The 23,948-nt window shown below is 40.9% G+C and overlaps 1 protein-coding gene across 4 annotated transcripts in view; it reads right to left on the bottom strand.

The window, feature by feature from the left end:
* ATP11A (ATPase phospholipid transporting 11A) overlaps positions 1-23,948 on the bottom strand; it is a 136,838-nt gene that overhangs the window by 47,582 nt on the left and 65,308 nt on the right. For all 4 annotated transcript variants that reach the window (XM_081127309.1, XM_081127311.1, XM_081127312.1 and 1 more), the window contains exons 2-9: positions 22,241-22,363; positions 14,180-14,269; positions 13,258-13,338; positions 10,591-10,698; positions 6,506-6,634; positions 3,939-4,042; positions 3,396-3,446; positions 417-481 (exon numbers count right to left, since the gene is read on the bottom strand). In XM_081127309.1, coding sequence (XP_080983435.1) covers positions 417-481; positions 3,396-3,446; positions 3,939-4,042; positions 6,506-6,634; positions 10,591-10,698; positions 13,258-13,338; positions 14,180-14,269; positions 22,241-22,363 — 751 coding nt within the window. The remainder of the gene's footprint in view (positions 1-416; positions 482-3,395; positions 3,447-3,938; positions 4,043-6,505; positions 6,635-10,590; positions 10,699-13,257; positions 13,339-14,179; positions 14,270-22,240; positions 22,364-23,948) is intronic.

Genomic DNA, 23,948 nt, shown 5'->3' on the forward strand with positions numbered 1-23,948 from the left:
TTAATAAATTGGGTTTTCCCACAACAGAACACACCTGTATATTTTAAGTTGTCCCATTTTAATTAAAACATAAAAAATAACCCACCAGAAAATGGGAGATACTAGCAAAGAAATGCAGCCACTAGAAAAAAATTTGTTAAAAAATATACTATGTGAATTCTTTCATGGATTAATTTTCTGTTTCTGAGACAAAAACTATAGGCACTTAATATACAAGCAATATCCCCAGATGTCATTGCTTTATGGATTGTGGTTATACATCAATACTGGTTCTCTTAGTGAAGCAGAATTATTGCCGCCATCAAGTCCACAGCACCTCAAAGTACAAGAGATGCTTTTACAGTGCCATTGTAATTACTTAACATATCCTGAATTTTAGAGACTATGATTAATAATTCACTAATTAAAACATTTACCGAAGATTTTCTCAGTGTTCTTTAGCGTGGCTCCTCTAAGAAGCAAGTTTTCCGATCCTAATGGCCTGTAAAGACAAGAATGACCAGAAACAGGGCACTGGAGAAATCACAGTGAGCCAAGCTACAAGGTGAAAATCAATTCATTTGCCTAACAGATTTCATTTTAAGAGGAAATCGTCTAAATATAGATTTGCTTATATTCAGATTAGAAAAGTTAGCCTGGGTCCATGTAAAAGTGTGTGTGATCCCTGCCTGTGGGGAAAGGTTAAGAGCCTGTTCTGGTGGAAGAACTCTGCAGGGTTCTAGTTTTGCGAGCACCTGCTATCCCCGTGGGGCACTTGTTGGGAATGCAGGCTCCCAGCCCCACCCCAGACCTACTGAGCCAGATCTGAACGTGGTTTCTTGTTTTGTTTTCAGATCTGAATGCTTTAACTACATTCTATCAGAATTGCTCATGAGGGTGGTGGGCTGACAAGGGAGGGTCCCCGCACCAGTGCCATCAGCAGCACCTGGGGACATGTCAGAAGAGTCACCTTGACAAACTGAATCAGAAACCTGCTTCTAACAGGTGTCAGGTTTGAGGACCATTGGACTGGAGGGCCCCCAAATGTTCTGGGAAATAGGGTGGTGCCTGTGAGGCATGTGGCACCAAGCTGTTTCTATCACATCGCTAGGGAGACTCTGTGTCTCATGTAAGACAATCACACTTTAAAGACGAAGGCTGGGATACTCTTTGTGCATTTATAAACTGGCAGTCAAGTCCACAAAGACCCTCTGAATGGGGGTGGCTATAAATCTGGAACAATCCACGCACTGCTACTTTGGGAAGAAACACGCAACAACCAAGGAATTCTAAAATCACACAAGGAAGAACCAGCACCGCCCTAAGCACTCAACACTCAACAGGGAGCAATGGACAAAATCTCTGACTCCAGGAGGCTCACATTCTAGCAATTCCCCTTGTTGATAGAGTAATAATCTCTTCTCATTTCCCAGGAATACAAGAAAAATACCAAGCAGAATTCAACTTAACAAATTTTGCTACTGTCAGCATTCTAATTATTTTCTTTGTAAGGGAAAGAGTTGAAAGCATTTGTTGAAGTTTGCTTTTTACTTCATCAGTGTATTTAATTTCCTTTAACCACGGAATGTTGAGAGCCTACTGAATGCTATAAACTTAAAATGTGTTCAGTATATTTAGCTGATAGAGCTCAGGACCGTGTCCAGCTGAAGAGGAGAGAGGGGGCTGCTGAGTGTGGAGAGTTGCCTGGGACACATTTGACCTGATGTGTCTGTCCAGGGCTATCTGATGCTCTCAGCACTCATCCCTCAGCCTGGCAGCTACGAACGAGAGCTTCTGGGGCCGCACACTTGCTGCTGTCTGGCTGTATTATAAGCACTGTCTGCCTCTGTGAGCTACACTCTAACAATAATTCATGTTGAATGTGCTCATGAAAACAAATGGCCCCTTTAAAAAGTGGCTCTGGGAAGTCTAAAAATAATTTACTTTAAAAAGTACTTTGCTTCCAGTTTGGACAGGCGGATGAAAAAATATTACCCTGAATGGATTAAGAACTTAGATATATAATTCATAACTGTCCACACCACAAACTTATAAACATCTTTAAGTACCCAAATACTAAAAGTCTGCTGAATAGTATAAGTGCATAAAAAACTAAACTAGAACTGCTATCAAAATACAAAATGTGTTAGTAATCATCTTCCCAAGCTGTTCAGCATTAAACCTCATCTAAATAGAAAGCATGAAAAGCCTGCAGTGTTTACTTTCTCGGATTCATCCCATCAGCAATATGAATAAATCTTAATCTATTACTTGTTCGAGCACTAATTCTCACAAGACACAGAAATACAGGTTATTCTTCTAAAGTAACTAGGAATTACCTATAGACTAATGTGTATTTTAGGAAAGGCCATGGCAATGCCTCCATAAATTGTGAAAAGCACCAACTAACCAGCTGATAAATACTGGTGATAAAAACATGCTAAGAAGTGCACAAATTATTTCCTTAAAACAAATAGTTTCGGGAACCTCAGAAGGAGATAAGCCCCAATGAATTATATTTCAGTAACTTAGCATTTTGTAGCAATTTCCCATTTAGTTTATTTCTACTTCTGGGCAACTTTTTTTCTTTTTAAAATACAAAAGTACTATCAGGATATCAGCAATTTGGAGACAGCTTAAATTGGAAGAAAAATAATTTCTCTAACTAGTGAAGTTTACAAAAAAACGGTCAACTTATAAACCTACTTAAGGAAAACTTCCTAAACTGTAGATCTCTAATACCTCGGCAGCAGAGAACTGCCAGGATCTTGAAACAATGTTCAGATAAAACATCCATAGACCTGAGGAAGCAGACATAGCACAGACCCAGAGGTACGTGGGCTGGATGATAACAGATCACACTTGTCCTGACCATAGGCAGGCGAGCACACCCACCTGTGACCTGCACCTGTCACAGCCAATGCCTGGGCAACAGGTGGATGTGAGCCTGCAACAGGCCCCTGTGAGACACATCCCCTAAATCCAGATGAAATCCAGAGCCAAAAATGTATCCCAGTAATGATTTGAGTAGATTCATACATTCCCAAAAAAAGGCTTCCAAGTCAGAAAACTTTCATCTTCATAGTTAACTACATATTGTCTATAAATTCTCAAAGGGAATTTCTAATGGGGGAAACCACACCCTCTCTTTTGTCTTGAAACTGCTGCATGGGCTCCTGAAGTCTCCCTGCTGTGAGAAGACCCTCAGCAGAATCTTCTAAGAGTGTCATTAGCTTGTTAACAAATACAGCTGTACACACAAGAGAAATCAGAAAACACTAAAACCTGGACTTCTGGAAATGTCTAATTCTACTTTCAAAACCCAATAGAAAAGCAACAATAAAAAATTCACTTATAATTTAAAAATAAAGAGATGAAAGTCTCCAAAAGTGTTTAGAAGAAGCACATCACCTCACCTCACCACGGGGTCATTCTGATCGTTGTAAACATTTATGCGGCCCACAAACCTGGCAACAGAAAAGTCAAGTTACTGGCACGGCAGCCACATGGGTGGGACAGGCAGACCGGAAGGGCCCTGTCCTACACACCCCCTTCCTAGTTCTAAGAAAGAAGGAAATGTGCACTCGTGACCCGGGGTTCTTTACACAAAAGCACATCCACTTCGACCTACACCACTCTACCTTCCTCCCCTTTTCTTAGTTCACTTTCTGTTCTTATTAACCTATGACTTAAATGATTTTCCTTAAAATCACTTCCTCAAAATACAGAAAATTATTTTCTTTTTGCAGAAAACTTAGTTCCATTAAGCCACTTCTAATGTTCGCATAAGTAGCTATAGGCTTAAATGTGGCTGGACTCTGAAAATATGTAAGTAACCTAGTTTTAACTCAGTCTTAACTTTTAAGCAGCGATTTACACTCTCTTTCCCAACAACTACGCTGCTAGACTATCTGGGATGGAGAGCGAGAACAATGTTTAGGGGATACAGAGATACTTGCTTGTAGAGGTCGGGCTGGGGCTGCTCGCACTCAATGGTAGCATGTAGACCATCTATATCTTCTTCAGTATGAAATCCCTTTGTGTCTTGAACTGCATAATGTGTCTACAGATTGACAAGAAATGTGAATTCACAACAAAAATGAGCAACACACACCTAGCAGTCAATGCCTCCATTCCTAGGACAACACCGTCTAATTTTCTGTGCATATAAGTAAGACCAATTACAAAGCCCGGTTAGCGTATGAGAGAAGTAAAATAAAGAGTCTGCAAAGGTTAAAAAGTTATAGAATTATACATTACTACTGTTATTCCTGTATCTATTAGGTGCCATAAAGTTCTTCCATTCTTCCCCAGTGTCTTCAACTTAAAATGAATAGCAGGGCTGGGAATTCTTCCTCAAAATTGGACACTTTGATTGATTTATCTGTCATGGTGCTGACTATCAGTTAGGAAACAAATTTAGGAGCTAAAATACTCCTTTTTGTTTATATAACACCCTACTGTTTATAGAGAGCTGTCATCGGCATCAGGAACTGCCCTCTCCCGACCCTATTTGGGAGTGTAAGCTTCCTGCATAGCTACTCACTCGGCCACCCGAGGGCTCCTCAAACCTGAATGTTCATCAGAATCCCCATGGAGGGCCTGTAAGGCACTGACTCCTGGACCCCACCTGAGATCATGTTAGAAATACAATTCTCAGGCCCCAGCCCAGAGTTTCTGATGCCATGGGTCTGGTGTGGGGCCCAAGGGTTGCATTTCTAACATGATCCTATGGGATGCCTAGGCTGCTGGCCTGGGACCCCATTTGGAGACCAGTGGGCCAGATGGTATTAGTAAGCATGAACAGGTGGGCTTTCCTTGGGAGGAGAGAGGAAAGAAACACTGGTGCATGAGGGGCTGGTGAAGGAGAATGCATCTCTAAATCTCCTCTTATCTTTCTCTCTAATAATCAAGTGTTAGACAAAGTGTTGCATGAATCAAAACAAACAGGAGATACAATCACAGCAACAGCATTTATAACATTTCAAGGGTATTGATCGTGTATCAATCAAGCACTTTGGGAAATTTTCTAGTTATGCCCTCACAAGAGCCCCTGGAAGGCAGGGTTGTCCCTATTTTACGGATGTGAAAACTCCAGAGAGGTCAAATGTCGGCCATGGTCAACCGAGCAATAAATGTGACCAGTGCAGGAGTGCCACTCCCCCACCCTGCCTTTAAGGAAAGGGCCAAGATCTACCCAGCCCCCAAGCCAAACACAATGCAGAGAAATGATGCTGGAGAGCACACATTCAAGATGCTGAGCACAACACACCGAAGGTCAAAGTGAAACATGGATTCTATTATCTTCGATTCTGACTGTTACAAAATTTTACCTGAAAAGAGTGATACACCCGGAGGCCTGCCCATCTGTTCATAGCAATGCTGAGACGTGTTTGAGCAGCGACATCCCTCGCGTGGGACGGGTGGGGTGGGAGAGCCCACTGCCAATAGTGAGGGGGGTTGTGGCTCTATGTTTATTTAGTATGCACTTTACTTATCCAGCACTTGATTATTAGAAAGATACAAGGAGATTTAGAAATGTTTACTGTCAGGAAGGACAGGAATATAAACTCTCCACACTCGAGAGACCAGTAACAGGTTACAATAAACACCTGACAACCAACCCAGGGATTTCCACTCCCAGAATTACTGTTGATCACAATTACTTGTGCCAGAATGACAATTCTCTTGGGATATGCTACAGAGAAAATGTGAAAGTAAATGCCGAAAAACCCCCACAGGGCTTTATACAATGATATCATGGATTATCCATAAGAAATTAGCATATCCTTTAGGGTTTTCACAAAGAAAATTTCTCTTTCTCATCCTAGAAATTGCCTATATTCATAGGTATTGTTTAAACACCGTGCTAAGAGTTGCAATTTTGTGAGCTGATGCCTTATAAATGGCTGAATCCATTCCACATGCCCACTTTTATAAATTCCTTGGAAGCTTCCAGATATTTTAAATAATGAAAACCTTAAAATTAATAGTGAAATGTTCTATTCTTTCATGATTGTTAATTAAAATTTGTAGCATCAGCTACCGGTACAGAATTCCATACTGAATATAAGAAATTAATTATAACTTTGGATATTAAAATATTTTAATAAAAAGACACTCACTGAAGTAATAGGCAAAATCTAGACTCATGTGCGACTTTTCACATAATTCCAGGGTAGTAAAGACACTAATTTTGACTAGGTAACATGAAAGCTTTCAAAATTTCAACAATCTATTCAGTACATCCTTAATATAGTACCTCTGCTAAATGACACAACTACACAAATAACATGAAGTTATTTCTGTTAACTCAAGATGGTTTGTTATTACAGATACTGACGGTGGAAAGAAAAAAGTAGAAAACAGAGAGAAACAAAAGTCAAAAAACAATATGGCCAGCACAAGTCCCTGGGTTTTCACTGAAAATTGGATTTCCAAACATGATGTAGTTTCTAGCCATACAAGTACAGCTGGGGATGGAAGGTAAGGCCCTGTAGAGGGGCTCCATCAAAAGGCACATTACTTTGTGACTTGATTCTCCATCTAAGCTGGCAGTTGTCACGTGGCAGGTGCCATCTCCACGGCTGCTGGAGAGGAAGATCAGGTCACAGGGGAAGGTCTCATCCTCCTTGACCATGACGATATCTCCAACCTGCAGGACAGACAGACAGCGCCATTAAATGAGTCCTGCCTCTGTGCAGCAGGGTTTTCTTTTCCTAAAGTGCCAGTCAATACTCACAGATACCATTATGGTGTTTGTTTACAGGAGGATATGCAGATGCTAATGTGACTCTAGAGAAAGATCATTTCCCAGGCATTCTGCCCAAACCGAGGACAGACTAGGTGAGGTTTCAATGCGCCAATTTTAGATCTGTGAAGCATCAAAGTGCATTATGATTGAATATTTTGCAATGGAAACACAGACAAACATCCATAAAGGAGTATCCTTGATTCAGCCAAACAGGATGAATTCTAGTGTTTCATTTATGTGTCCAAGTGGGAACTATTTTTGTAGGAAGGTGATTTAAAACTAGGTGTTCTATAAACCAGGTAGGAGAGTTCTAAAAGCTGGCTGAACAACAGAACCAAGACACTGTCCAGATCACTCAAGCATGACTAAAAAGAAAGCAGAAGTGGAAATCACATTACAGAAACTACAGAGCAAAAACGAGTCACAGACTATTTGTCATACTGTTTTAAATAAGACAAAACCATCCCAGTTTTAGTACCATCACCAAACAAAACATCTAAATGACCTCCCAGAAAGGCCCCTTTTCTCCAATTGTGACTTCAGACCTTGTGTCTGAAAGGTAAATGACCATCAAACCCCCACAAATCAGGGTGACTAGCTAGGGGGTTAAAAATCCTTCCAATCGCTTGGATGTTCCTGCTGCCACTGCAAGGAGCTTCCAAAATGAGGACATCACCATGTGTCTGCCTGGAATCCCCTGTCATACTTCATTACTGTCCCAACTGAGTCTGAGAACTTAAAACCAGAGGGTTATTCCTCAAATAGACCCAATTTGGGTGAAATTCCTATAGAAATCCCAGCAAAGACTTTTGTAGACACAGATGGGCTTATGCTAAAATGGACACGGAAAGGTGTAGGCCCTGGAATAGCGACGACAATCTTGACCAAGAAGAATGAAGTGTGGGAGTCACTGTGCTGATACGAAGTCTTTCTATGCTGCTGTAGTAACCAGGACTGTGCTGGTATTGTCAGAGGACTGGCACAGAGATCAATGAAACAGAACAGAAAACACTGAAATTGAGCCACACGAATACCTTTGACAAAGGTACAAAAGCAATTCAACTGGGAAGGAACAGCCTTTCCAGCAAATGATGGTAGAACAACTGGGCAGTCAGTCATAGGCAAGAAAAGGAAACTTTACCCTAAGCCTCATATTTTATATGAAAATTAATTCCAAATGGAGCGTGAACTTAAATGTAAAACATAAAACCGCAAAACTGTTAGAAAAAAAACAAAGAAAACCTCTGGGCTCCAGGTTAGGCAAAGAGCTCTTAATCTTGACAGTAAAAGCACGATCCACAAAAGGGAAAATCAATAAATTGAACTTCATCAAAACTTAAAAATTTTGCTTTGTGAATTAATACCCCATTAAGGGATTTCTGACAAAGGATTAATATTTATAATATATAAACTTTCAAAATTCATCAGTAAAACCCTCAAATGGGTAAAAAACATGAAAAGCTTTCTGTTTTTGTTTTTTCCCACAAAAGAGAATACACAGATGGCAAATAAGCGCATGGAAAGATATTTAACATAGTTAGCCACTAGGGAAATGCAAATTTAAGCCACACTGAGATATCAGAATGACTAAAATGAAAAGTAGTGCCAACACCAAATGCTGGGGAGAATGTGGAAAAGCTGGATCTCTCATACATTGCTGATGGGAATGTAAAATTGTCCAGGACTCTGGGAAATTGTTTGGCATTTCCTTTTAAAACTAAAAATGGATTTACTATATGACCCAGCAATTCAACTCTTGAGCTGTTATGCCAGAGAAATGGAAACTTTATTCATACCAAAACCTGTACACAAATGTTCAGAGCAGCTTTATTCATAATATAGCCCCAAACTGGAAAATACCTAAGTGTCCTTCAATTGTTGAAGGTCTAACCCACACCATGGTCTCATCAATAAAAGGAAGGAGCCCCTGATACACCCGATGATGGGGTAAATCAAGGGAATAAGGCTGAATGAAAAAAGCCAGTCCCAAAAGGTTTCAGACTCCATGGTTCCATATATGTAATGGCATTCTTAAAATTACAAAATTTTAGAGCTGGACAAATTAAAGGTTTCTTTTCTGATAGCCAGGCGCATCCTCTGAAGGCCTGAAACATTATGGTCAATGAAAGACGATCCCTAGAGTCACAAAGGACAGCCTGATCTTTCTTCCTTGCCTCGCATAGTTGATTAGAATCCTCTGGTCCCCATGTTGTTCTCACGGCTGTGAGGCCGGACACAGAGCAGACATTTCCCACAGGACATCAATGCATTAAAAATTCAATTTTCTGCTGGTGGACACTGTTCAGGTATGTTTTTAAAGAAAGAGATGTTTATTAAAACGTATAAATTGCCAGTTACAAAAACAGTCACAAGAATCTGAAGTACAGCATAGGGAACATAGTCAATAATATTGTATAGACTTACCAGGGTGATCAATTTGCAAGGTATAGGAATGTCATATACCTGAAACTAATATTGTATATCAACTGTAACTAAAAAATAACTCCCTTCCTCTCTGAAATCAATAAATATATATCTATATTTAAAAAATACATACAATAGTGTGTATAATACATATAACATCCAGAAATAGGTTGACAAAGATGCATCCCATGCTGATGACATGTGAACAGGCCTCCTGATGTGTTCTTATATCCCGGACCCTGTTCTTTTCTTGAGACATCCACTGACTCCCCAGGTTGACTGGGCTACCCCTCTTCAGGGATGTGCCTGGCAGTGGAGGCCCAGTTTTCTGTCCCTTTACATGAGAGCTGGCAAAGATCCTTCACTGCAAGTTCCTGACAGCACCACCACAATTTCTGGCCAGGAAGGCAACCCAGGGAGACAGTGGAGAAGAGGCCTGGGCGGGTGACAAGGACAGGAGAAGGTGACAGGAGGAGGATGGCTGGGCTCCACCCCTAGGTTCACAGCTAAACATGACTCTGGGACAAACTGTAAAAGTTATACTTATTGTTTGTACACATATAGGTGCTTCTAAATGGCTAGTGTAGGTTTGAATGTAATCCACTTAATTTTAAACACACATTTAAAGAAATAAAATTACCTCAGTTACATTAATAATTCACTGGAAAAATTCAGTCAGGTTTCGAACCCAACTTCCATAATTTCCAACTAGTGAAGCTTATATTAATATGATTTTGCCTTGTTCTAAAACAGATTTTCTAAAAGTGTTTAGAGCTTTCCTTGTCCTAAATGGTTAGTAAAATCTGGCGATCACTGGTGCGCCACAAGAATTTTTAAAACATGCAATACCTGACTACTTCTTTAGCCAGGAGCACTTCTTTAGCCAGGAGCACTGACCTCTTTTCCCTTAGGCTGTCAAAGAAGAAAATGACAACAGCCAACACAACAACAGCCGTCTGGTGTGAATGAATCAAAACTATACCTATATTTTTTTGTCAGATCAGCAAAAAATATAATTTTTTTTTTTGGTGTGCCATGAAGAATTTTCATTAGCTTATGTGTGCCAAGAGATGAAAACGGTTGAAAATCCTTGGTATAATCTCATAAACTTCAGATAACCCTAGTGGGGGAGACTGTGTTTGGGGGTGGGGGTGGGGAGACAAAGTATATATGGGAAATTTCTGTACCTTCTGCTCAATTTTGCTGTGAACCTAAACCTGCTCTAAAATGCAGTTTATGAAAACTTTAAAAAAAAAAAAAAAATCAATCAATCAATAAATAAGGGTAAAAAAAAAGAGTGATAGGAGTTTGCCTGAAATAATTGAGGAAGAGGTTGGGCATATATCCAATAAAAAAATCTGTTACATTGTTGCTGTTTTTTAAAAAAATTGTTACTAGTTTTACACCAGTTACACGCGTCAGTTTTTACTTACTCTCAGCTTCCGGCTCTGCTTCCGAACCAGCTTGCCGTGCTGGATGAAATGAACGGGGCACTGGTTCATGGCGTTGTCCGCTTTGTGGCGCAGCCAGTCTTCATAGCCCTGAACAAGAGGAATAATCCCAGGTGACAAGTGAGAGAAACGCAGGGGCTCCCTCAGCTCTGGGCCAATCCTTGGACTTGTCGCGATGGGCCATGACTATGAGTCAGGTACACCAAGCCTCAGCCCAGCGGCCACGTGAGGTGGCCAGAGCCCTGGGGCGCCCATGCTCCCAGGCGTGTCCATGAGAAAGACGAACGCGGCCGCAGTCAAGTCAGAAGTCGCCTTCTAGTCTCCTTTTCCTCACACCTGAAACCCACCCACTGTAAGTCCTGGCACTATTCCCTCAAATGGATCCTCAATCTCCACTTCTCCACCATGCTGGTCGAGGTATCCCCCTTCCTTGGGCCTCTAAAAGGCAGACCAGACACTCTCTGGACTGAATGGGGACATGACTAGCCCGGTCACCGCTGGGAGCCCCAACTCTACACCATCTAGTGGGGCTTTCCCAAACTTTCTCCTGTCTCGATACGTGTGGAATGGCCATTCTCGAGTCCACAGCGGTGACACACCAGGTGGCTCACTGCCAGGGCCATGGTCTAGGGTCCCTGAGGGGCCAGGGCCTGCTCACGGCCTGAGGTCTGGGGCAGGGGTCTTCCGGTTCCCCTTCCACTGGACTCACCTGGTTCCCAGTCTAAGTGAATGTATCAGAGAGGCCCCCACCACTGACACCGTAATGCCCTGTACTGCACATGTGGGTATGTGTGTGTACATGCATGTGCATGTGTGTGTACATGTGCATGCTACACATGGCTTCTTAGTGTCTGCTTCCCTCACCGGAATGTCTCCTGTTCAACATTATCATCTCTAGGGCCCACAAAAAGGCTCAGTACATGAAAGAGCTCAATCAATCTCTGAAGAATGGATGAATAAAGGGTATGTGTGTAATGCAGGAAATCAGAAAAGAAAAATATTTTTTAACAATATGCCTGGACTGTGTTCCACCCATTTTGTTTCTGGATCTTCTGCCTGGTTTTCTCATCTCCACTCTGTAACTCAGTGCAGGAGGGTGTATTTTTGAAAACAAACAAAGACATAAATAAAAGAATCAAAAATAACTACCCCCAATCAGTTTTTACCTTTTATGTTACAAAAAAAACACGGGGAATCCATAAATCACTCCTCCCAAAAAAGAAACTACAAAAGTCCCATTCCTATCACTCTGCAAAAACTTTTAATATATGAATTATTAATTTATCAATATAATTACATGTAAATATAATTCTAGGCTATGGGGGGTTAGTTTTTCACAACTAGAATCATACTGCACAGACTATTTTACTTTTACACCCTCGATGTATCATGGACATTTTTCCATGGAAATCTGGGTTGTAGTTGTAAATATACTTCTGATAAACACCTTTAAAACTGTATTTTTGTGCACATCCATTATATATGCTTTGTATAGACTCCTAAAAAGAGAATGTCTGAATCAAAAGAGTAAGACTTTTAGGCTTTTAATATGAACTGAACAAAAGTCCTCAAGAAAATTGGCACCAATTCTATTTCCACCACCCGAACCTAAATATTCTACTTCGAAAAGTTCAAGTCAGTCTATGTGTATCTCCTGACTACGTCTGTTATTGGATCTGGCCACCCAGATTCTTAGCAAACTGAGTAAACTCCTTGATTCACTTTGTGATACTCACAGAAAGCTGGGTAGAGCTCTCCATGCACTGATGCATTTTATTGATTGTAACAAACATTGGAAATTACCAATATCAGCTGTTCCTATGTCAACTTAGACATGGGCTCAAGCACTGGAAAAGCAGCCTGACCGAATTCTCATGACCAACAACTCTGCTAAATTCTTTTGGTTCTTAATAGGCACAATTTCAAACTCTTTCCAATTTCAAATTCTTTCCCCAACAGAAGAAAACACACACTTTCCAACCACACTTTCTGGATTGATTAACATGCCTCTGAGTCAGGTTCTACTGGATGGGAGTTTGAGTTAAGGACAATGAATGACTTCTTTTCTGTAATATTTCCCAGCATATGAAAGGGAAACCAGGTGCCCAAAGAGCTGTCTACATCTCCAGATGTGGCTACACAGCTGGACCCACAAGCTGTCATGTGGTGGAAATTTCCTGGATAGGTAGTGGTGATGGCTGCCCCATTAAAATGGCGAAATGGATCGTGGAAATAATTAAGATGCACTCTTTTCACTGCTGGTTACTGGCCTCACTTATCAGGACCAAAAAGCACAATTCGATCCACACTGAGTGAGTCAGCATTCTCTCTAATGAAGCCATACCCCAGACCCTCTGCAAATATCAGATCCTTAGATGGTCAAGAACACAGCAGGTTAAGCAACTCATCTAAAATCAGACACCATCTCTGGTCAATTCAGTGTGAAACCATAGTTTCTTCCTCAGACTCATAGGGCACTAAGTTATATAATATCTATTATTTTAACTCCAGAATCAACCTAAAAGAGTTATAAAAATGAATTTTTAAAACCTAAATTTCTCTATAAAATAGCTAAAATTGCTTTGGATAAAGAGGCGACATCACATAACAAAGATAATGACCTTCTCCCTCTGTCTGTAGAAATCTTACCTGTTTGATAGCAGTGACAGTGATGACAAAGAACAGTGGAAGTCCACTTGTTACTGGACTTGTAGGTGTATCAATAATCAACTGCAATTAAAAGAGAATTGTAGAACCATTTTCAGAAACAGGCATTAGTGACTTTAGACAGACTGGTTGGCCCTGTGATACCACCACCCAACATGTGCTCTCACTTATTTTAAATTGCTTTACTGTTACTTTACTTTATTCTACCACTAGAGCTCAATGAGAGAAGTAAATCATCCTATTTTACTATAAAACTGAGGGCAGTTCTTTTGAATTAAGGGAAATGCTTAAGACCACCACGTTAGTGGTGGCAAAGACACAGCCTGATACCAGCGTACATTGTACGTTAACTTACTACTCTACTCTGCTTCTGGTGCCACACTTTAACTACATTTTTTGGATGACTTAATGTTGGAAAAATTTTTAAAGTGCCCCAGGTGCATTTTGTATGACTGAGAAAAACTGGGTTGCTGTTCTTAAAACACATCTGACCTACTACTCCCTAATGCATACCTCATTGTGGCTTCCAATCTCCTTTTTTCCCCTCCTTCTCTTTCTCTTAATGTTTCCCTTGGAGAACCTACGCATACTTAGGAAGAAGAAGTGTAACAGTGCTTAGCTGGGCTGGCAAATTTCTCCTACAAATTAGGAAGCTCCTGACCTCCCCTCCAGCGCTGGAAAGTGGCCAGCATCAACTCGAATACAGAGGGCTCACGTGTATGTGTTAGCAAATAGATCTCTCTGAACCAACACACTTGCCCTTAAAGAAAATAAATGAAGGATCTGTAGATAAGTGGCACCAAGTCCTTGCTCCTTACAAGCAAACCATAGTTAATCACCCAGAATAAAATGTCACTTATTAGACTTATTTGAAGAGATAGGAAAAAAAGGTCGCTGGCCTTACCTGTACCAGAAATATGATAAGAAAATAAAAGTTGGCAATTCTCCTGAATTGTTCAAATAAGTTCTTGGGTATGAAGTTCCAAAATGTGTACTATAGAAAAAAGAAAAAAAAAGGTGTCATTTTGATCCCATTTTACTTTTTATAAGTGTTAACTCTGCTACATGATAAGCAGCACTGGATCTCAAGGTACAACATGTTTAGTTTTAAATTTTCAAAATTTAGAGTGTTTGCAGACACTTTATCAAGTTGAGGACCACAAAAACAAAATGCTAACAGAGCATGTGCTCTCCAAAAGTAGGATGTGTGAGTTACCTCCTTCTAGGTTATTCACGGGAATGCAAAGTACCTTAACAATGGTTTTATTATTAAAATGTCTTTCATCAAATATAAACCTATGACTGTTAACTCAAAACATACATGCTTAGCATTTTTCCTTGATTGCAGTTCCTTCATAAGCTCTTTTTCTGTGTGTGACCATGACTAAATGGTAACAGAACGCTAAAACAGAAGTTAACATTATCAAGCGGTCCTGACCCAGTTTGAGACGGTTGCCACACAGGGAAGTGTCTGTGCCTGCACCACAGGAGAGCCCTTCCTCTGTATTTGGAGGCAGTGGAGAAGCAGGCAGGGGAAAGAGTTCTTACTCTCCAAACCTTGCAGTTCTGCCTCAGGAGGAGAGCGTCCCTAACTTTTGTGCTGAAAACAATGTTCCACATGTCATTAATCTACAGTAAACATCGAGCTTGGAAGTTGTTTTTAAAATTCCATTTGACAAGTTTTTGCCTTTAATGATGATAGTCTACTGAAGAGAGAGCTCTGCCTAATGTGTCGGTGAGCCTTGCCCTCTGTGCAACGAACAGAACCTCCATCGGCTCCGGTCAGGGCAGTGAGCTGGCATCGCAGACCCAGGCATCAGGCACCAAGCTCTCCTACTAAGAACTCTAATGTCAGAATCCCAAACACAAGTTCTTGAAAACTGAATGTAATAACTAAAGCCTGCCATGGTCCTACACTATCCAACATATTTTGAATTTGGTCTTTACATCTATTTCACCGAATAGCCACAGTTTAAAGAAAAAGCTTCCTTGCCTTAAGTTTCTGATTGCTTAGAGAGTATATAGGTAATTTCCATTTTATATTCTAATTTACATTCACAAGTTCCTAATGAAGTTCATTAATGAGCAGGAAAACAAAGGAGTGCTTCTCCCCATCCCATGACAATTATGGGCATATTTTCAGCTCCCTTCTCACGTTGGCCCCACTAAATTACTCCAAGAGGGTCTCTAGAGGTTTAGAAAAGAAATTAATTTTCTAGATCCCAAACCCACCACACTCTCCCCTCCCTTATCTTCCACGTATCATTTCATACCGGTCTTTTATGGGATATGTGTTTTGGAAATATCTTCTCTTAGTCAGTGTCTTGTCTTTTAATTCTCTTAGTGTCTTTTTGAAGAGAACACTTTAATTTTAATAAAGTCCATCTTATCAATTTTTCATGGTTAGTGTTACTGGTATTGTATCAAAAAACTCATTGCCAGCATCGAGGTCATATAGATTTTCCTCCTATGCTATCATCTAGGACCTTTACAGTGGTGCGTTTTACATTTAGGTCCATGCTCAATCTATTTAGAGTTAACTTTTTGAAAAGGGTAGGGTCAGTATCTAGATCAGTGATTTTCAACCTTTTTCATCTCATGGCACACATAAACTAATTACTAAAATTCTGTGGCACACCAAAAACTTTTTTTTTTTTTTTTTGCTGTTCTGAAAAAAAAAAAAAACAAAAAAAAAAACCAGGTATAATTTTGATTCCTTCACAACGGACAGCTGCTGTTGTGTTGGCTGCTGTCATTTTATCTGACAATCTAAGGGAAAAGAGGTCAGTATCCCTGACTATAAATAGTCAGGAATTACATGTTTTAAAAATTCTTACAGCACACTGGTTGGAAACTGCTGGTCTAGATATTCATTTTTTCTTTTCTTTTTTTTTTGCACGTGGATGGATGTCAATTTGTGGAAAAGACTTTTTTTTCCTCCATTGTATTGCCTTTGCTCCTATGTCAAAAATCAGTTGACTATATTTATGTGGATTTATGTCTGGGCTCTCTAGTCTGTTCCATTGATCTATTGGACCATTCTTTCACTAATACCACACTGCCTTTATTACTATAACTTTGTAGAAAGTACGAAGTCAGGTAGTGTCAGTCTTCCAACTATGTTCTTCTCCTTAAATACTATATTGGCTATTCTGGATCTTTCATACAAACTCTAGAATCAGTTTGTTGATACCTACAAAATAACTTGATGGGATTTTGGTAGGGATTGTGTTGAATCTAGAGATTAAGTTGGAAAGAACTCACATCTCAACAACATCAAGTCTTCCTATTTATGAACATGGAATATCTTTCCAAATACTTAAATCTTCTTTGATTTCTTTCATCAGTGTTTATAGTTTTCCTCATATAGATCTTGTACATATTTTGTAGGACTTACACTTAATTATGTCTAAGTATGTGTGTCCTTTCTTTTTTATGCTAATGTAAATAGTGTTGTGTTTTTAATTTTGATTTCTGGTCTTCCAGGGAAGCAGCACAAATTTGTAATTTAAAATCAGTTAGATGGTTTCTTTATTCTGATCAGGAATGCAAGGTCCATGCTATATAGCTTTGACATTAAGCTTTTAATTTCTATATTTCACAGAATAAATTACTATAAATTAAGTTATTACTCTGATTATTAATATGGTAAAAAAGAGGGTTATTAATTCCTGATGATGTATAATAAAATTGAAAACCAAATGAGATAAATTTAAACATTCATGACTGGCTAATAGTAACATATGAATAAAATAAAATGAACATTTTGTTACATACAATAAGAGCTAGAAAAGTGATCATGATGGGCCAACTGTATATTTTTCATCTTTATTAAATGGTAATGATCTAAATATTTGCTTAGACATGTGAGCCACAATAGAACCCAATGCTTTGTGTACTACAAAGAATAAAAAATACTCTGACCTACATTCAGCTATCAAGTCCTACCTCCTGTTGTGATACAATCAGTAGAATAGTATTTAAGAGTTGAAATCTCTGGTATTGAGCCATAGTCATGGAATAAAATGTTTTTTTTCTTGCTATAAGAAAACTGAGAAGTCTAAGTCTACCAGAGATTCTCTCTTCACTTTAAGACATTTTGGGACATGTTGAATTATACAAGACAATTACTATTCCTGGCATTTATTCACATCACAAAAAACTACATACCCAGAGTCTTTGCATTTGTTCTGTGTGTCATTAGCCCTCAGATTAGAACACCTCTTGAGCACCTAAGCTTGGTTTTGTCATCCAATCTCTTCTCCTCTGTGCATAGTCACCTCTAGTCCTGGGTTACTCACTGAGAGTATGGCTCATGACAAAGAAGAGAGCAGTCTCACTTGGTCTACCTTTAATCATGTGGCAAAAGAAAAACTATTAAGAAAAAAGCCCTGGGCGCTATTTTTCTTTGCCAGCTGCCAGAAAGTAAAATGAGAGCACCTGGAAACCGCCCTAAAGCCTCAGCTATTATGTACCTGAAATTGGATCCAGCACCACAGGTGTGCAAGGGATAGTCATAAAAACTCAGACCAGGGGCCAGTCACTGATCTCCTGGGGAAGGCAGCAACCAACTCACATGGAGGTGAAGTGCTTTTTCACTTATGATTGGGAGATGGGAATGAAAAAGGTAGAAAATAATGCCAAAATTCTGGATTACTGATGTTAGAAAATGAGTGAGCATCACTATGGGCTGGGAAGCGAGGTAGTGCTGGCCCTGCAGAGGGAGTGCTGGGCTCAGGATCAGGTGCGTGGCTTAAGGGTTGGCTCATCCACTTTGTTCTGAGGCTTGGTGTCTTCAGGAATAGGCTGGATTTAATAACTAATAGTGGCCTCACAGGGTTGATTTAGAGCTTAAATGACACGATAAACTTGGAAGTCATTAAGAACACTGCCCATTAAGAACGCTTACCTCTATCTAATTGGTAGAGGTAACTTTCCCCAATAATCAACAGTTATTTAGGTTTGCTGAAGGTATAGAGTGACAGTACAGCCTAAGCCTACTATTTAATAATGTAGCATCTTAGGGCAAAGCTGGAAGGCACATGGATTATGTGCCCCAAAATACAGTCTGTGAAATTGATGAAGCAGTGCTCCATCACTCTCGAGGCCAGGATCTACCAGCATGGTGAACTCAGGCGGGCCCTGGGTGGGGAGTTCTGCATGTGGTCAGAAGGGAAGGAAAGGGGTCCTGTTGTGTAGTAGTTTCTTGGTTTTCCTTCTCCTATCAGACACTTGTCTAGTGTGTCTCCTCCAAAAAGGAAATGGAACTCGAATCAATCACTGATTACCACTGACTGCGCTTCTACGCCACAGGCCAAAAGTTTAACATAATTAGATTGGCATTTTCAGCCCCTTTTATAAATATGTACATGACAAATGAGACCTACTGAGCACATGCTTTTGTGTACTTAAGAAGTCTCAGCTGGCCCGGCTGGCGTGGCTCAGCGGTTGAACAGCTACCTAGGATCCAGGAGATTACGGTTAGATTCTCAGTCAGGGCACATGCCTGGTTTGCTGGCTTGATCCCCACCACGGGGCGTGCAGGAGGCAGTCGATCAATGACTCTCACTCATCGCTGATGCTTCTATCTCTCTCTCCCTCTCCCTTCCTCTCTCTAAAATCAATGAAAATATATTTTTAAAAAAAGAAGCCTGAGCTAGCAGCCTTTTCCTTTAAGGTAGAAATAAAAGTCTTCCCCCCAAGAAAACAGATACATTACCACAAACATATTCTCCAAATGTGCTTGTAAACTTGTTTTACAAATTAAATTGCATTTTCATATATCATAAGCTGTTTTTAAATGAAAACAATCACGTGCGCTCAATTTCCACTCCAGCTGATCTACATCAATGCCACTCTCCACCCAGCTACCGGCTTAGAGTCTATATTTTGTCTTTCTGAGGTCCTCTCCCAAGCCCAATTTGATTAGCAACAGAGGGAATATTGTACATAACTTTCCCTTGAAATGATGCACCGTCATCTACTGATATAAAGCCACTAATCCTGCTCTTTGAGGAAAGAGGATCATTCTCTGCACACACACGAATTTGAGAGCACAATGCCCTCTCTACTCCGAGCTGAGATGAAAGTCGATGAGTACTTTACCCAACACTCAACCCCTCTTCTGTGGGGACTAGCCTGACCCACCTCCTGAAAGGATGTTGACTTAATCCTGTTAGTTCCTACTCTAGAGTTTCTTGGTAATAAGGAGTTTTTCTGAGAAGAAATGGTTTCAAAAAGGCCCCCAGGAACCTGCAAGTCTTTATCAAACCCCCTGTCCCAGCACAGGGTTTCCTTTGTCAGAAACCAAGGAGGCTCTGGTGGCTCCAGTGAATGTAGGGCAGCTGGGGACAGGAAGGTGCCATCGCGGGGAGAGAAAAGATACTCCACACAAAGGAAGAGAAAAGACGGTGAGTGGCAGAGTCAGGAGGTAAGACAAGGCATCTCAAAATTATCGTTGGCTATTGGCTGCAGGAATATTTGAAAGAAAAACAGGAAAATTATAAATTGGCTCTAAAACTTGAATAAAATAACAAAGGGGATGGGATTTAGAAATCATTGCTTTCAGTTTTCTTCCCCAAAACACTGGCAGGGGCTTTTAGAATAAATAAAGCATCCCTCAACTTCCAGCTATATTCTGCCAATTGCATCAAGAAGGCCCTCTGGCCCTGGGCGGTGTGGCTCAGTTGGTTGGGCGTCATCCTGTGCACTGAAAGGTTACCAGTTCAATTCCTGGTCAGGGCACATGCCAGGGTTATGGGTTCCATCACCGGTCTGATTGATGTTTTGCTCTCACAGCAATGTTTTTCTCTCTCTCTCCCTCTCCGTAAAAATTAATTTTAAAAGAAAATAAAAAAAGGGCCCTTTGACGTCTCCAATCAACCAGGTGCTCGGTGTTTCAGAAAGTTCCTCTGTGAAGCCTCGTCTAGACTTTCCATATCTCCCGGAAGGAACTGGGGGCTGATACGTTCAAGGCCAAGCTTTGTCCCTGGAGGGAGAAAGCAGCTGCATAGGGATTTGTATCAGTGGCTAAAAGGCCTATGAAAAACATCTTACCCAGACTAGACAGTGGGCAGCGTGGGGCAGGTCACATGGCCCATCACCTGTACCCCAGACTCCTGTCCTGATAAGTTCACACGTGGCACATTTTAATGTTTTCAGTGCACTGCCCCATTTCCTGGTGCATTTGTACTACAAAGGAGTAGATTTTTTAAGAAATGTTTTTGACAGAGACAAGCTCATAGATACAGAGAATAAACTGATGGTAGCTGGATTAGAAGGGGGGTAGTGGTGGTGGTGAGTGAAATAGGTGAAGGGATTAAGAACAAATTGCCAGTTATAAAAATAGTCATGGGGATATAAAGTACAGCATAGGGAACATAGTCAACAATATTATAATAACTATGTATGGTGTCAGATGGGTACTCTTTAAGTTACAAAAACGTCTAATCACTGTGCTGTACACCTAAAACTAATAAAATATTGTAGTCAATTGTAACTGGAAAATTAAAAACAAATTTTTTAAAGAACCGTTTTAGAGATTTTTTTTTCTTTTTTGGCCACACTAGTGGGTTGACAGAGTACATATGTGCATAGAAATCATCTTTAGTGATCTCTACTTAAGACTGTGTCTAATTTATAAATGTCACCACTGGACAGACTTGTTTTTGGATACGGAGTTCCTCTTCATTTTCTTTCTCCTTTCATTGATCATATCTGGGTTACCACGTACTCAGTTTTTTTGGCTGAGATTCTGTTTACAAGCAATTACTTACCCACATTATGTTTCTGGAGAATAAAGCTGCTATTACTATTATACATTGCAGCTTTAAAATAAAATAATTCCATTTTAAAAAACTACCTTGAAAAACAAAGTTTTCCTGTTTGCAAATATTATATTTTTTTTAAAAAAACATGTTTTTATTTATTTCAGAGAGAGGAAGGGAGTGGAAGACGGAAACATCAATGATGGGAAAGAATCATCAATCCGCTGCCTCCTGCATGCCCCCTACTGGGGATCCAGCCCACAACTCAGGCATGTGCCCTGACAGGGAATTGAACCATGACCTCCTGGATCCTAGGTCAATGCTCACCTACCGAGCCACACCAGCCGGACTGTAAGTATTCTTAACAAACACTCTTTGGTAGTTCACAGAAGAATGAAGTAGGTCTACCACACAGATCTACACATCCTGGACACTCACATTTAATTAAGTCGATCTATCACAGATCTACAAAGCTAGTGAACCCAGGAATGTGTGCGTGCTTCATGGACTCATGTGTAGGCACCTAAAGGGAAAGTTCTCCATAACCTGGAAAGCCATCATTTACCTTTTTTGTCAAAGCCAGCTACAAAATTTTCCACCCTATTCTCAAGACCCATGTGCCAGGTTACACTCTCAATGTGTAAAATACACTGCAGTCCCACTCTCCAGTCAACAAAAACAAGGCACTTGGTTGAAATGATGACATTCTAATCACATTTCCTTCCTCTCTGCATTTAGTGCACCTAGTTGACAGACTCTGACAAGGATTCAGTGTTTTCGTTTACAAGGTGGTTGCGCACACACCCTTTCACTGGTGACATCTAGCATCGTCTCTATTTCATAGATGAGTAAACTCCAGCCTGGGGTGGTTCGTGACTGGCACGTGGCCAGACAGCAAATAAATAAGTGGCAGTGGTAGGAATTGAATGTCCTAGACTTCAAATGTGACACTATATCCATGACATAATTAAAAGAGAAATGAAGAAAACGTGCTGGGACATCTTGGTAAGTCTGAACAGGCTTTTAGGGACAACCAGAGGAATAATGAGTTCACAAGCCCCATCTAAATTGTAATCGCAGCCTTTAGTCGGGAGTGGATAGAGCTGTAACGGCAGTTCTAGGAGCAGTGTTGTTAACTGCTGTCAGAAAGTTCCATTGCTCCCCAAAGGAAATTAATAAACACAAAGACAGGAGGTTACCTTGGAGGAGACTATTCTGTTGTCTGGGTACCTCTGCGGAATGTAGGCCTCAGCACCTGGGGGTGGCTCCTTGTGTCCCACGTAAATGGTCCGACTGTCGACCCAATTCTCTTCTCCAGCACACTGTGGAAAACAGAGCAGTGTTAGCACAAGTGCCTCAGATTGTGGGTGTCTAAGATCTTCCCTGAAATATTGGCTTTACATTTGTCCATATTAACAGAAATCTGTGACAGCTGACTTAACAGCATCGTACAGGGCCACGGGGAAGAGCTGGGCCCCACCTGCCATTGTCGGAGCCGCCCCGGATCTTACACAACCCTTATGGGCTAAGTTCTTCAAATCCCTGCCCAATTCTTCAAGGAAACAGACTGAGTGGGCATTCTGCATTCCCTGTGAGAGGTGAGGGGAAGCCTTGAAAAAGCTGATTGATGGTGGAAATAACACGGGATGGGTCCATGTGAAAAACAGAATACAACAGCAAAATCTTAAGGCTTCCAAAAGAGAAAAGACAGTGATGGTTAGAAATCTGGGGAAAAGTCTTTAATGAAAGAAGAGAGTAAAACCTTGAGTTCAGAACAGAAGAATTATTCAACCATTTCAGGTATCTCTATCAATAAGGCTTTCCTGGAAAGAGAGAAGACTGGGGTCTGACTCATCTTTGTATTACTCACAGTGTTATACACAGAGGCATTAAGTAAATATCTTCTGAACAGAAGGATCTTTTAAAAACACACAACCAGACCACATGCCGTCAGGACTTAAAGCCTAATAAAAACACTATAGTTACTGATTCAAGGCTAAAATGCAGTCTCTTACAGAATCCCCAGCCTGGTGTTATGGGCCCCTGCAGACTAGCATTCCAGAACATGGTCCCAGGCCCCTCCTCCCTCAGACTAGCAGCCCCAGCACGTGGTCCTAGGCCCCCTTCAGACTAGCATCCCAGCACAGGGCCCCGGGCATCACATCTCAATTCCTCTAAAGGAACTCTGAAGAGGTCAGCTTCTCTGGGGTATAATAAACAGTGCTAAAAAGGAGATGGAAACTTCTTAGTTGCAGAGAAAGTCCATACGATGGAAAAGGAAGAATGAATGGGCATCAGAGTCAAAGATTTGGCTCAGTTGTTGCTGAGACGCTCATGAGCCTCAGGCAAGCTGACATTTCTGAACTTTATCATCTATGAGCTCGGTGACGGCACTTCCCTCAGAGTTGTCCGGAATGAGCTGGGGAAACAAAACATACGGCAATTGCTCCCAGCCTGGTACAGGTTCCTTCTGCCTCTCATCACTGCCTCCACCCTCTGTGGCTTCAGGGAACCCTCACTTTCCAAAGCCAAACAGGGGTAACAAAAAATCCAGCATTTCTATTGTCTGAGGTTATTATAAGTCTTACATTGTGTCGTCCCCCCGCCCTTTTTTTTTGCTTATACTCTCATCTCCTTTGCTCATCTGTCAACTTCTTGGGAATAAGACGACTTTTCATGTCCCCCTCCGCACCCTGCCACCGTCCCCACCCCCCACCCGCCCAGCACACTATCCACAGTAGCTGCATGGTGAGCATTCCCTCCGTAAATTCCACCTACTTTTCCTTTTATGTGGGCCTAGCTTTGCGGGACAGTCATGTGAGTGACTACAGGGTACCGAGTGAATTGGCCTGTAATTCCACCCGTTCCAGAGATGCTGAGCAGGGACGCGGGAAATGGCGCAGGATC

Source organism: Miniopterus schreibersii, assembly GCF_964146895.1.
Source record: "Miniopterus schreibersii genome assembly, chromosome: 2".
Taxonomy (NCBI): domain Eukaryota; kingdom Metazoa; phylum Chordata; class Mammalia; order Chiroptera; family Miniopteridae; genus Miniopterus; species Miniopterus schreibersii.